The sequence below is a fragment of the Nesoenas mayeri genome (assembly GCF_963082525.1).
Source record: "Nesoenas mayeri genome assembly, chromosome: 1".
Classification (NCBI taxonomy): Eukaryota; Metazoa; Chordata; class Aves; order Columbiformes; family Columbidae; genus Nesoenas; species Nesoenas mayeri.
This window is the reverse complement of record NC_137541.1, coordinates 42,625,606-42,639,910: the sequence shown is the minus strand read 5'-3', so window position 1 is coordinate 42,639,910 and position 14,305 is coordinate 42,625,606. Positions and strand designations below refer to the sequence as shown.

Here is a 14,305-nt window from a genome sequence, read left to right as displayed (position 1 = left end):
AAAGGTAGAGGGCGTTGAGAAGGCGAGAAGGGCCGAGATGAGGCGAGTCCCGAGCTGGGTTCGCAGCTCCCGACGCTCCGAGCCACACACGCACTGCCGGTCCCGCTGCGGCGGCGACAGCACTGAGAGCCGGCGCCTGCAGGGGGCGGCTTAAAAGCGTCAGCTCGGGGCGTCACAGCGGGAGGGCCGGGGGCGTCACAGCGGGCGGGGTGACGCCGGCCCGGGGCGAGCGGGCTGCGGCTCCGGCGCTGGGGCTCCCGCGGGGCCGGGCGGCCGGGGAATGCGTCTGCGAATGTGCCCTTTGCACAGCTGCGGTTCAGGAGCGCAATTCGCTCCGTGTGCAGGCCGGTGAAGGATGCGTCCGTCTGCGTCGGGCGCGGTTCTGGGGAGAATACGGCGGCGGTGGCCGCAGCCTGGCTGCTGAGGAAGCGCTGAGCGCGCAGCAAAGCTTCACCCTGTCCCACTGTTGCTAGACAGCCCAAAAGACCTGACCGTGAGGCTTACGCGAAAGTTCATATTCCACTAAGAAGAAATGAGCAGTCCAGCAGTTATTAAGTTCCAATTGCAGAGCCAAGCCTATCGCGGAATTGAGAAGTCAACCGTGGACTAAGGCCTGCTGAGCTGCACGGAAGTGTCACTGCAGGGAGCAGGCTGGCAGAGCCGGGCAGGACAGGGCAGAGCGGAGCATCCGCCCGCTCCACCATAAGGGTGAAGCTCATTTGGTGAAGGATCTGACCTGCTCTAGTCAGTGCAGGGGCACCCAAGGGAAGGACAGCGGTTGTCCCAGAGCAAGAGCTATCAGGTACTGCTGGGTCTTGCGTGCCTCCCACAGGATGAAGACTCTCGAATACCAAAGACTGTCTTTGGGGAAAGGGTGGGGTTTGTAAATAATTTATGTGTAATGTATTAACGAAGCGGTAGAGACAAATGAATATGCAACAGGTAAGTGGAATAAATACCATAAAGTGCAAGTCATGCACATGCTCAATTAGAGCAGAAGTCCTGTGAGCGTCTGGTGTACTGTAATAAAAGTGCCTGCTTTTTAACACTTTCAAAACAGTGTGAAAGAGTCTTTTTTTGCTGAATTTTTGGTATCAGTACCCCCACGCTTGCATGCACCTTGTACTGGAAGAGCAACAGCCATTCATGACCCATCCTACACATCTTCACAGCCAGCTGATGAAGAGCGAGGCACACACATGCACACGCAGAACTTACTGCACTCCTGCTGGAGACTGAAGCACTTGCTACAGACATGTTCACGGTACAGGTGCTACTTTCCAAGCACCGCAGGGTTTATCTGGGTTGTGTAGCTGCCTTACCTCGTGCTAAGGGCAGCTTGGGCCTCTCTCCTCTGCGAAGGAGCGATCCGCTTTCGTCTGGAGCGCTGAGGTGGAGGCAGCAGCCCCACGTCTATGGGAGAGAGAGAGCTGGCAGCAGCTGTGGGGTGGACAGGATAGCAAGCAAACAAAATATGTCCTTGCACTTGATTGCTGTGCTCTCATCAGCTGTTGCTGCCAAACATGGAGGGTGGCCGGGGCAGGGATGGGCCCAGAGAGTCTCCCGCGTGGAGGAGAGACCCTTCTGCTCTCTCCCTGCACACTCCCAACATCAGGGCAAGTGCTGTGCTCAGCTGTTGCAGAGCGGTTGAGCGGACTGCTAAGCAGCCAGATTTCATCTGCCTACACATCACCATAGAGCTTACTGCTGCTTGTGTCCTTGGCCTTTATGGGGAGTTTACAGGACTCTTCCTGGGCAGAGGTCTCATTCTCAGTTATGTGAAGATTGGGTCTGCTTTACTGTTTGAAGAGACATTTGGTATCTTCTAAACGCTGATTTTGTTTTAGAGCCCAGAGACATTAACATTCACCAGTGTTAAAAGTGGTTGCCTTCAGGGCAGTTGTTGATTATCTAGTGATTATTGCCAAATTTTGTGGACGTGCATAACCAAGAGCAAATTTTACACATGGTAATACTTTTTTAATACAAAACCATACCTTTTTCTCGGAGGCTTCCCGCTTCCAGATGACCCCCTACTCACTGAGCATGCGCAGTAACAGTTGTGCTATGTAAGTTGTATGCAAATATTGTAATTAATTAGGCTTACAGGACTGCCCTGAGGGCGTATATATACTGATAGGATGTTGTATAAATGATTGAGACTTTTTTCTTGCTGGTACGCTTGTTTGCCATACCATCCAGACATGTACAAGTCTGCACTAAAATCAATGTCTCTGTGTGCAGAATTCGGTTCATTGGCGTACACACCGGCTTTTAGGGACAGCAGGGGGAGCACTGGGCTTCCCGCTCGGAGGGGGTGCGGCTGCCGGGATCGCTCCGCCCCACCGCCCCGGCAGAGATGGCGGCGGGCGGGCGGCTGCGGCTGCTCCCGGCCTGGATGGGGGCGGCGGGGGACGAGCGGGGGGCGGCGGCGCCCCCCCCCAAGGCGGTGCGGAGGCGGCGGCTGGCGGTGGCACGGCCCAGGTAGAGCCGCTGGGGCGTGGGGAGCGGCGGGCGAAGCTCGGCGCTCCCCGCCCTGAGCGTGTCTCCCGTGCGGTGCGCAGGGCGGCGGAGGAGGTGGTGTATTGTATGAACGAGGCGGAGCTGGTGGACGTGGCCTTGGCGGTCCTGGCCGAGGTGAGCCCGGATCCCCGGGGGTGGGGACGCGGCCCTGGCCCTTCACGGGGGCTACCAGGGCCAGTACAGCTGCCTTCAACCCCCGGCCGGGCACTACGGAACAAAACCGGCCTTCCCTGGGGACTGGCGGCGGCGTGCCCCGCGGGGATGGGTGGGCTGCCCCTCGGCACTACCTGCCCCCTCCTTAGAGGGCTCCCGGGGTGAAGTCGCACAGCTGTGTCTGGTTGTTTTCTCTTTGGTCAGCATCTGCAGTGCGAGGAAGGTGAGGAGAAAACCCAGTCCTGGAGCCATGGCGAGCAGGAGTTTCAGCAAACACCAAACAAGGCGCCTGGAAGCACAGCCAGCACTGGGGCAGGCAGTGACCACAGTCCGGCTCTCCCATGCCCTCCCGACACTGGTGCTGATGCTGATGCAGAGAGGACAGACTGCGAGGACTCTGAAGATGATGTTCTGAAATATGTCAGGGAGATATTTTTCAGTTAATGCTGCCTCCTCTGTGGTTTCCCAGGAGCAAAGGAGAGGTGGCCCCTCTGACAGCATTGCAGGAGGACAGCCTAGAGTGGGCTGGATATCTGCTGTGTTGATGGCCTGTGAAGCTGGTAGGAGGCCTATGAAGGCCATGGGGAAGAAGGAAGGGGGCACTCGCTTCTATCAGAGTGTGCTGGGCTCAGTGCTGGGCTCCAGATTAGATTATATTCATTTCTGTTTAGTATCTTGGAGCATGGACAGATTAAAGAGGACATTTGTGTTTCTGTGAATATCCCTTTGGTTAGTCAGTGTTGGGACTGGAGGGGAGCAGGAAGTTGCTGGCCCTGGAATGCCTTTGCTGGCCAGCCTTGGGGCTCCATTGTCCTTGTGGTCCCCCTGTGACAGCTGCAGTGAGGCCTGGCAGGCTGTCCGCATTGGACCTGATGCTGAATTTGCCTCCAGGCTTGGGCAGGCCTCCTATAGCTGAGGAAGACAAGGGTGGGAGCAAGACTGGCAGAGACCATCTTGAGGGGGCTAACCCCATGGCATAGTGCATGGGGGTCTAGGAAGGGATGAGGATGGCTTAGCATCCTCTTCCCAGTCTGAAGAGGGGGTGAACAAACAAAGATGAGGCTGAGGCAGGTGCAAGAGCCTTTACTGAAATGAAGAATCGTTCAAACCAGCATCACCAGCCACATCCCCCCAAAGACTGCAGCAGGAGCAAAAATGGACCCTCATGTGCCTGAAGGGGATGCGGGGGGAAAGCAGGCGAGGTTTGTGCAAGGTTACAGACATGCCATGGAGTAGTGCTGTGCATTCCCATGGCAGAGACTCCATCAAGACTCCTCTTTAGGGCTCTGTTCAGTGTTCAGCAAGTTGCTTGGCTGCCCCTCCAGGTGCTCTGCTGCTGCTGGGATTGGATGTGGGCCACTTCACCCTAATGAACTAAAGCAGGGTCACCCCACGTATTATTCCTGCAGGTGAAGTACAGGTGGTCCTGCTTGAGAGAGTATCTGCAGTGCACATCTGGGGCGGCCACTGCTGTGACACCAGTGTGAAGCCACAGCTCCTCAAGTCACGGTTGCCTCGAAGGCACCCCTGGTTAGTCCAGAATGTGGAGAAGGAGCAGAGTCTCTTTAGGCAACTCAAAGAAAGGAAGGCTGCTTCTCTGGCTGCCTGTTCTTAGGCTAGATATGTCCAGAGGGCTGTGTCCACTGTGTGCTTGTTCTGATCTGTCCACTGTCCTCCGGGTCAGGGCCAGGAATGCTGTTGCCTTGATGCTGTGCCCCAAGCCACAGGGGGTGTTACACGCTGCTGTTACTGTGAAGTTTTAACGCTGTGCTGTGAGTGTTGGTGTCTGCTGCCTGCTCGCTGCAGGAGAGCTGCACACAGCCATGTGCCAGAGCATGGCTCGACATGGATCTTTGGACTAAGGAACAAATTCCTGCCAGTGACTACAGCTGTCATGGGTTTGCTGTTTTAATTCAGGTTATCAATAGCTGTTGCATCTTCTTTGTTGTTGAATCTTAGGGGGCAGGGCCTCCTCTGCTTTGACATGGATGTGTGTGTTTGTTCCCGATGAGGTACATAGTGACAGTGAGAATCTGGAGCAGTAGCAGAGCCTGAGTCCCAAGCAATGCCAGGAAGCCCCCAGTGAAATCAGAGGGGTGAATCCACTCCGAGGTTTGGAAAAGAAACATAATCAGGCCTCCAAACAGGATTGTTGTCTTGATGATGAGTATGATGAGGATCACCTTCCAGCCCTCTCTCTCCTCTGTGCACTTCACATGTGCAACAAAAATAGGGTAGAAAATGCTGAAGACCAGACACATGTACACACAAATCCTACCTAAAACTATTCCTAGTAGGCTGATGCCCATCACCTGCAGATGCTTAAACTCCAGGCACTGCAGCTTCCCGGCTGTCTCATTCCACAGGCAGAAGTTATAAAAGCCGATGCGTTTGTCAGGAAGGTCAACCAGATTCCCAGCTTCCCACAGCAGCGCGTAAAACATCAAGGCCAAGGTCCCGGCAGCCTCAAGTAGGATCAGCGCACAGAAGAGGTGCCCGGTGCACCTCTGTTGCAGCAGACCCATCCTGATGCCCGCATGCTCTCTTGATACCATGGTAGAACCTGCTGTGGGGATGCCTGCTGCAAAACACGAAGCAGGGAACCTCTTTGTGGTTGTGTGTTATGGCACCCTTCCCAAAATGTGCTCTGAGCCTGTGTCACTGAGGTCTTGGGACTCCCCTTATGAGTGCAGCAGGAGCATTTCAGTCCTGCTTCTGACTGTGCTACAGATGTGTTACTGGGTGGATGGGGATGCATTTTTGGTGACAGCAAAGGTGGCTTAATGACATCCCGTATGTGGACCACATGTGTCCCTTAGCCCCACGTATGCCCTTTGTACCAAGGTCTCATGTTGGAGAAGAGACACATTTGTCAGCCAACCGTAGTGATGGGAGGGGAACAAAGCACTCCTGTCTTGTAAGGAGCGGGTTAAGAGCTATTCTGGAAAAATGCTCTTTCAGTTCTGGTCAGAAAGGACATCCCTTGTGATCTTTGGATGACTGAGTGAAATGCAGGCATGACAGGGTCTGAAGTGCAGGGCTTCCCCTGCCTCCTCTGGGGCCCAGGGAGATGGGTGCTACAGAGACAGACCTGTGATTGCTGTCCTCCACGCTGGTAAACCAGACTCCTTCTCCCAGGAATGTGAACTGTCCTCAGTGCTCTCTTTCAGGCTTCTGCTTCAACCTGAAAAACAGGCAAGTGGCATCAGGAAGGGGTATCACTGGCTGCAGGCCATGCAGCATTGGAGCACTGGCCACCTGGGTCTGCACAGAGGCACGACACAGGGCAAGGAGCTCAGAGACCTTGTCTTCAAGCTCAGCCTCCAGCTTGAGGCCATGCAAATAACCACTTTCCTCCCTTTGCCAAGAATTATGTCCTCTTTTTACCACTTTTCCTTAAGAAATTCACAATGTCAGTCTCCACAGTCACTTGTGGATTTGGTACAGCCTCTGAGTTTTTAGAGTGGTGGGAGAGACCCCATGCACATCTGTACCCAGTGTATGACAAACACTGGTGACTAGACCCTTTTGCAACTCCCTCCCAATCCCTGTCTTCCTGGGCACTTGGAAGTAGGACACCTATATTTAATGTGCACAAGCTTCTGTGTCCCAAATTTCTCCTTCTCCACACAGTCATAGCCAGGAGGAGAATACACACAGCATGGGGGCATGACAGTATCCAGACACTGACCTGTCCCCTTCCCCTGGTCAATACTTCACCACTTCTTGTAGCTTCCCTTGGAGATCTTCACAACAGGCTTCTGGAGAGACTTGAGGGTCACATGGAGGATGTCCATTGTTCTGAATCTACGATGAATACACAAATGACCAGGAAACTATCCATGTTTGGTCCCAGACCATGTTGCAGAATGAGACCTCACATGCATGTAATTTCACCAGGGTTTGACTTGCTGCTAGTATCACCTCTTGGTTTCATGCACATATAATTTCACCAGAGTTTGAGTTGCTGCTGGTATCACCTCTTGGTTTGTCTTTCTTTACACACGCTTTCCTGCAGCCAGGCACTGCTGCTCTTCTCCCTGTCCTACAAGGGCTCACGCCTGCCCCTGTTCTCACTGCCATCTTGCCTCGCATCCCTCAGAGGCAGAACAAGCTGCACCTGGAGAGGGCTCTCTTTAGCCCACCAGCTCCCCAGTGATTTCTGTCAGAACTCAGAGCCAGCCCAGTGCTGGCTGTGCCCACCTGCCAACCCTTGCAGTTGTATTTCTTTAGACTGATTTCCTAGGGCAGGCAGGCTTGTATCGCAGGCTTTTTGTTCAATCATGTTACCTTTTATTTAACTACCCCACCTCCATAAAACATAAAAGCAATTAAAAATTGTCCTAGTTGCACATGTTTACTAGAGAGGGAACAGAGAATTAAATTCCTAGCAGGTGCATGGCAGGGGTGGAGGAGAGCCACCTCAGAGACCTGGTGCTGCTATGTGATCTCTGCATGTGTGAGAGCCCAGGGAAATCCCATGGTATCTCTGCCCTCTCTTCTGCTTTGAGGCTCAGGTCTTTAAGGACCTATTTTCTTTTCCCAGCATTGCCCCTCTATTCATTGCAGGCAGATTTGAGTCTCAGTGTCCTGCTGCCTCCCCAGCCCAGGAGGTAAATCCCTGTCCCCAGGTGTGACTGTGACAGAAACATTTCCGGTGCAGGTGCCCTGTGTCAGCTGGTGCAGGGAGCACACGTCTGGCCTGGAGGAAATGTATGGTTTGGCAATGAAAGTTGAGACATGGCATGCTGCCACCAGCGCAGCCGCAGACATGCCATTCATGAGCTCTGCAGCTCAGCCCTGAGGCTGATTTGGAGGCAGCCTGACTGAGAAGAAGGGCATAAACAGGAAAAGAGCTGTCACCCAGTGTCCAGCTGGGACTTCTCCCAGACATCTGCAGCCCTTCTGCCTCTCAGGACATGCCTGTGCCTTTGGATGGGAGGGTCTGTGGCACCTCAAAGGTGTAAGAAAGAGGAACCCAAGCATGGTGCAGGAAGCCCTAACCTAGCTTCAGCCCCCTTGTTTCTGGGCAGGCATTGCTGAAGGACTAGATTTCACCATGGGAGAGCTCTGTGTCTCTGTCTCTTGGGCAAAAAGACTCGTGCATGGCTCACAAGCTCCCTGGGCTGTCTTTGTATGAGATGGGGCTCATAGGGACCCTCTGTGCTGCCAAGACTGCATGGCCCTTCCCTCTGCTGGCTTGCAGGCAGGTCAGCACCTTCCCAGGCTGGGGCTGTGCCTTCCCCACTGTGAGCTGCTGGCTGAGTGCCTGGGCAAAGGTGGTGGGACACGGAGGCCAAAGCACGGACATCCAGTGCAGGACCTGGTGTCTGTGCAAGGACAAACATCTCTGTGAAGGTGCCAGATGTCACCACAATGAGCAGGCTGAATGCACTGAAAAGCCAGAAGACTTGGCTTTCATGCATCTGCCCTCCTCAGCTGCTTGGGGAAGTAATGCCATGTGAGAGTGGTGGGAAAGGAGGGCAGTTTTGGACCCGGCACCTTTCCTTTAAGCCACTTGCTCCCCCCCAGGATCCCTCTTTCCCTCTCAGGCTGGATCAGCTGTGGGGAAACTGCAGGTGAAGAAAGAGCACTGACAAGCTAAAGATTCCTGGCAAACAGAAACTAGCCACTGACACATGGACCAGACTGTGGAGCAACTGACCCAGAAGTGTCCCAGAGCTGGGGAAGGACCTGCTCCCTCCCAGATGTTTGCACCCTGCAGTACCACTTCTTCTGTCAGCTTCCCCCAACGTCAGTGCCACTAAAAAAGTGGGGGACCCAGTGGAAGATACTTACAGGCTGCCCATCTGTCTGAGTGCGGAGCTGAAATACGCTGGAGAGGGCTGAGGTGCTGCCCTGGCGACCTGAGCTGGTCTGTGGCTGCTGCTGTGTCCCTGTGCTGCTGAGCTCTGGCACCACAGCTCCTGTTGTGTCACAGGCAGCTGCCTCTGGCTTTCTGTTTCGGTTTTGATTCCCACGGGAGCCTGATATGGTGCTCCTCCCCCATACTGCGTCATAGAAATATAAGCAAGAAAACAAAACAAGCCCAGCCACCGCTGCCCAAGCCAGGGCAGCTTTGCACTTTATTCTCCTGGCTGTGCTAACTGATGTGAATAACTGACCAGGCTAAGCTCACCCAGGAAAGTTGTGCTACTAGAGTGACTTGGGTGTACGTGAGGGCTGAGGCGAGTTTGTTTTGTTTGGACACTTCTCTAGAGGTGACCAACCATGCCATTTCTGACCACAGTAATGCAGCACTGTTGGAGATCACCGACCACTTTGCCCTTGGTCCCAGCTGATCTTCTTATTCTAGGGGCCTCCTTCCACACCTTTGGCTGCACCTCTGGCAGGTAGTCCCTCTGCTCTCTCTTTCCAGGCATTTGGGCAGGGAAGATTGTACCTGAAGGCTGGACAGGGTGCCATGTGTCCTGTTGTTCTCCTTCCTAGGGACATTTTACAGGTGTCCCCTGCCTGCTCCTTTAGATGCCTGAAGTCTAGCTGATGATAGAATAGCTGGGGGAGGACAGGTGTGGTGGTTGTGGGGTAGGTAGGGGGCTGATCATCAACATGTCTCATGGAGAAAGGATAGGAAGGGAGAGGAGAAAGAGAGCAGGGCTTCTATGTGTGTGCCTGCAGGTAGGAGAGATGGGATGGCATGTTTGGGCTGCTGGGCCTGGTGTCTGTGGGTGGGAAAGGAAACCACTTCCAAGAAGCCAGTTTCCATGAAATTCCTCTGCAACCATTTCTTCCTGGAATTGTTTCCTGAAATAGAAATGTAATTTCTTGTGTCTGTTAAGGAGATATTTACACAGCTTTACAGTGGAATGCTCTGCAGCTTTTGGTTTCTCATGGTGCAGTTAAAGCACACACAGCAACATTTTCAGCAGTTCTAGTAAAATTAGCAATCACAAGTAAAGCAGCAGATGAGCTGGGACTTTGAAAAGTGTTTTGCTTATTTTAGCCTGCTGTTTTAAAAGTAAGCTACTACACTTGCTTCCCAGAAGTTGGTCATGACTCTGGTCCTCATTCCTGAGGGAATCTCCACAGCAGAACTCTTGTTGCCTCTAGTTGCTCAAAACCCCTCTCAGCTATAGCTAGTACTGCCCAATTGTATCAGACTTGAGGGATTCCTGTGGTAGGCTGGTGAGAAGAGAGGTTGGAGTTCACTTTATGTTCTGTTACATTATTTAGAAATGACTTTTATTCAAAATAAATTGTAAAATGACTATTTTTTTCTTATCTGTAATCTGCAGACAAGTAAAAATAAATAAATTTCAGTGAAACAAAACCTACTCTATGCTTTTCTTCCTATAGCTGTCATGAGGAGTTAGCTGGCAGCCAAAGAGCTGGAGCCCAAGGCAGCGCAAAGCTAAATGGCTTTGTGTTGTCTGCACTTTGTGCGGCATTTAGGATTCTACGAGACTGAACCCTAATTCCATAGGGTATCAGCTGTGAGGCTTCCAGAACTCCTTCCCCAGGACTGGTGCCTGGCTGGCTGCAGCCTTTAGTTTGGAAGGTGCCCTTCTTCACCTTGCATCCAGTTCTAGCCCTGACAGAAAGCTGACACATACGCCTCTGGGTGGCATTGTACTGATGGCTTGTGCCTATGTGTCTATTTTTTTGTCTTTGTGACTTCATTTGCTTTGCCATAATACAATATGATTCTTCCTTTTGTCCTTCATACAGTACGCAAGAGAGGGGCTGTATGGGGTATTTCCTTCCAGTGATACATTTTAACTGTATTTGGCCAATTCTTCTTGCAGAAACAATAATTTATGTTTTATTTATTACTGGCAGTTCTAGCTCAGCCCCTCTCAAATGCTCAGAACTTGATGGCCCTGATTTTGCAGCAACTGGTTCCAGTGTACAGATTAAAATGGATTAAAACAGAGACAAGGTAGAGAGAAAAGCCCACTGACTTGCTTACCAGGCAATCCTAAGTGCTAAGAAATTTAAAGGAGATAAAATTCAGTACCTGTCTTAAGTAGGATATTTTTCTTCTCTTCTCCTGAATGTATGTACAAAGCTGTATGTACATACAACTTAATGTATGTACATGAAGAAGACACAAACTATGCAGGTATATTACTATAATGAATAAAATGTTACCCAGGTGTGTAAGAACACAGGAATGGCCATACTGGTTTAGGCCAAGGGGTGGTGTATTGCAGTACCCTGCCTCCAAGGTGACCGTGCCTGGATGCCCAGGGGAGAGTATGAACAGAACAAACGTATTTTTGTGGTCTAACCTGGCAGGCAGCTAAACACCACACACAGCCAAACCACCCCTGCAGTGGGATGGGGGAGGGAGCTGGAAAAAAGGTAAACCTTGAGGGTTAAGATAAAGACAGCTTAATAGGAAAGGGAAAATAATAATAATAATAACAGCAATATTAATAATAACAGCAATAATAGAAAAATATATAAAACAAGTAATGCACGAGGCAATTGCTCACCACCTGTCAGCTGATATCCAGCCCATTCCTGAGCAGCAGTTCCCCTGGCCAGCTTCCCCCAGAATATATACTGACCATGACATCATATGGATTGGAAAATCCTTTTGGCCAGCTTGAGTCAGCTGTCCTGGCTGTGCCCGCTCCCAGCTTCTTGTGCACCTGGCACAGTGTGAGAAGTTGAAAAGTCCTTGGCTGCTTAACAACAACCGAAACATCAGTGTGTTATCAACGTTCTTCTCATACTTAATTCAAAACACAGCACTATAGCAGCTACTAGGAAGAAAAATTAACTCCATCCCAGCTGAAATCAGGATGCATATCCAATACTTTCCCCAAGCACTCTCCTAGATCCTCACTCTTTTCAGCTGAGATTTCCCAAGCCATATGTGCCTATTCAAAAACTCCTAGTGCTCTATCTATAAGGTACCTGTCCACCTGAATCTATGTATGCTTTTTTTGCATCCATGACATCCATTGGAAAACAATTCCACAGACTGACTGCTTGTGTACAGATTTTACGTCACAATGCTTTTGACTGTAACATGTATTTGGTTTGCTGGTGAGAGAGGGGAATGATTTTCATGGCTTATGACTCCCCAGTTTCTCTATTATGATCAAGGAATGGTGGCTTCAGCTGCTTGGTGAATAATCCCCCTCCTCAAGAATCTTAGGAAAACTTCCAAATAAAGTGAAGAAGGAAAAAAAAAAAAGGAAAAAAGAAGGATGGGGACTTAGCTTTTCACAGAGCTCTTTCTGGAAGTGGAGTCTGCTTCACAAAACCAGTTTTTATTGTTTAAGACAAATGATACTTTATATTCAGGAGAGACTCCCAACTAAACTGGTTTTGAATTTGGGAAACTTCTTCATGTGGTGAGAAAACTTCATGTGTACATTAGCCAATATACGCAAACTATTTTTCAGAAAAGAAAGAGCAAGAGGAATTTTGATTTCTGCAGGTAACTACTTCCTTGCTGGTAGAGTCATAATCTATAACCAAAGTCTTGGGACTTAAGCAAATCAGATACACGCCACTTTCATGTGCCTTCATCGGCTGAAGAACTGAGGCTCCAAAATAAATCCTGATATTTTGCAGCATGTTGTTTGTTCTTTGCTTTAGGCAGTAGGGGCAGAGAGAACTGCAGTCGGTCTTGTTCCTGGCAGTCTTTACTCTTCCTAAAATTTACATCTTTGCTAGCTGTCCTGGTTTTCTTGGGCCTTGCGCCTTTTGTGGGTAGCCTCTCCTTCACTTTCCTTTCTTTGTTTTTTGAATTGCTCTTTGCACAATGATCAAGACCTGAGCCAAAAAAGAGAAAAAAACAAATCCGTATCAACTACTACAAAGTTATTACTCACTAAAACATACATGGCTTTGGTTTCCTTCACAAGAAACTGTGGTATTACAGCAGAAACATTTCCTTTACCAAACGAGAGCCACAGCATAATTCAAAATCTAGTACTAAAATGTGGAAACTTCAGTCATAGGCACAGGACCTGGTTTTATTTCTCCAGTGATAAGATATTCTTTTGACGCCCTCTGGAAAGGTTAATTCCAACATTTCATGAAATCAGAGCATACATTCCTTTATGATGTGCTGATACTTATGACAAGCAATGAATCAATGGTTAAAGCCTCTCCCACCAGTAACTGCAGAAGGACAGCGCAGGGTCAGAGGCATTAAGCTTTGTCATTAGGTTGAGATTTTCCAAGTTCTTCTCCCCGAGCTGTTCACAAAGAGGTTAATGAGCTTCTGGACCCCTAGGGTCTCAGCTGGGAAGCTCCATGAAACCAGTTCTGATATCTGCCACAGTGTACCAGCTGCTACTGAACACCAAGGAGTTTTCCAGCACTGCTAATGCACTAGAAACATCTGTCTTATGTCTTTCAGTACCTTGAGATAGCTACACCAAGAAACGCACCACACAGAATGAAAACTTATTATTTGGTGTATTTCAAAAAGAACAATAACTGAGAAACCTTTTAAATATTGAAATGTCTTCTCTGCAGACTTGGAGACACTTTGGCCATTGTTTTTATTTATCTTCTGGGAGATCAGATTAAAGCTGGAAGAATGGAAATTTTCTCTTGTGGATAGGATCTTACCACAGCACACACATATTCCTGCCTCCCGCGGCACAGATGGCTTTTCATGATTGCCTTTTGCATCATGGGTAAGACTCTTAGAGCTAAAACATAGAGAAGTCAGGCCAGAAAATATTTTATCTCCACACAAATTCATTACAAGATATACATAAAGATGACCATGCAGAATAGAAAATCCTTACAGGTAAAATTCCTGCTACTTTAGTCTGAACCATTTCTTAAGAATCATATGAGAAAAAGAAAAAATAAGAGAAAAAAAAAGAAAAAAAAAGAAAGAAAAAAGAGAGGAAAGGAAAGAGGGAAGGGAAGGGAAGGGAAGGGAAGGGAAGGGAAGGGAAGGGAAAGGGGAAGGGAAAGGGGAAGGGAAAGGGGAAGGGAAAGAAAAATGTAATTTACTGTATTTCAAACTACAAAGAACCACAATGCCATCATACTATCTTAAGGACACAATTTCCAATATTATGTAGCCACCCTACCACTATCCCTTCTGAGTCAGCCAGAATTACCCATCATAGAAGCAGCAGAGGGTTACCTTATCGTCACAGAAGTAAAGACAGACACCAAAGGCATTTATTTTCCCTTTTATGAGGAGAAAGCCTAAAATTTTCAAGGTTGTGTAGCAAAGTCTGAGCTGTAAGGTGCAAAGCAGGAGTCTTTGAAATCATTTAGTGTGAACAAAATGTTATGTACTATTTTGTAAGGTGTTTGTGGCAGGATCTGCTGTAATCTAACTAGCTAGTTAACCCCACTTTGCTCTTACCCAACAACAGCCACATGTATGCTCAGCCAGACAGAACATATTGTGGTATCAGCAGAGAGGAACTTATGGAAGTAATCAACATTGATCAGCACTATTACTGCAATGGGGCCTTGCACACTCATGAGAGTGTCCAACCTTCATGGTTCATCACCAAATTACCCCAGCCTAGAGGTGAATGGAATGTGCTTGCGATGAGCTATGCACCAGCACAATGCCAATACTGTAATTTTAAGATATATAGCCACTCTAAACTAGTCAATTTGTGTTTTGGAGTGTCTGTGCCACCAAGCCTATCTTGGCCTTTATTTT

The 14,305-nt window shown here is 49.5% G+C and overlaps 2 protein-coding genes across 3 annotated transcripts; one reads left to right on the top strand and one right to left on the bottom strand.

Moving 5' to 3' along the window:
* The first annotated feature begins 2,357 nt into the window (after window positions 1-2,357).
* CYREN (cell cycle regulator of NHEJ) lies at window positions 2,358-3,387 on the top strand. The gene is made up of 3 exons (XM_080363787.1): window positions 2,358-2,484; window positions 2,565-2,637; window positions 2,881-3,387. Exons 1-3 carry the CDS (start codon window positions 2,360-2,362, stop codon window positions 3,118-3,120), a joined length of 438 nt encoding a protein of 145 aa, XP_080219913.1. The 5' UTR covers window positions 2,358-2,359; the 3' UTR covers window positions 3,121-3,387.
* Window positions 3,388-3,743: 356 nt separating this feature from the next.
* On the bottom strand, window positions 3,744-8,641 carry TMEM140 (transmembrane protein 140). 2 transcript variants are annotated; one of them, XM_080362166.1, is made up of 4 exons: window positions 8,476-8,641; window positions 6,368-6,483; window positions 5,768-5,860; window positions 3,744-5,257 (listed from the first exon to the last, which is right to left on the bottom strand). In XM_080362166.1, the coding sequence occupies exon 4, from the start codon at window positions 5,229-5,231 to the stop codon at window positions 4,632-4,634; it is 600 nt and encodes a 199-aa protein (XP_080218292.1). In that variant the 5' UTR covers window positions 5,232-5,257; window positions 5,768-5,860; window positions 6,368-6,483; window positions 8,476-8,641; the 3' UTR covers window positions 3,744-4,631. The 2 variants fall into 2 exon arrangements, with proteins under 2 accessions (XP_080218292.1, XP_080218293.1); XM_080362167.1 differs by having other exon boundaries at window positions 3,744-5,254.
* Window positions 8,642-14,305: the final 5,664 nt, after the last annotated feature.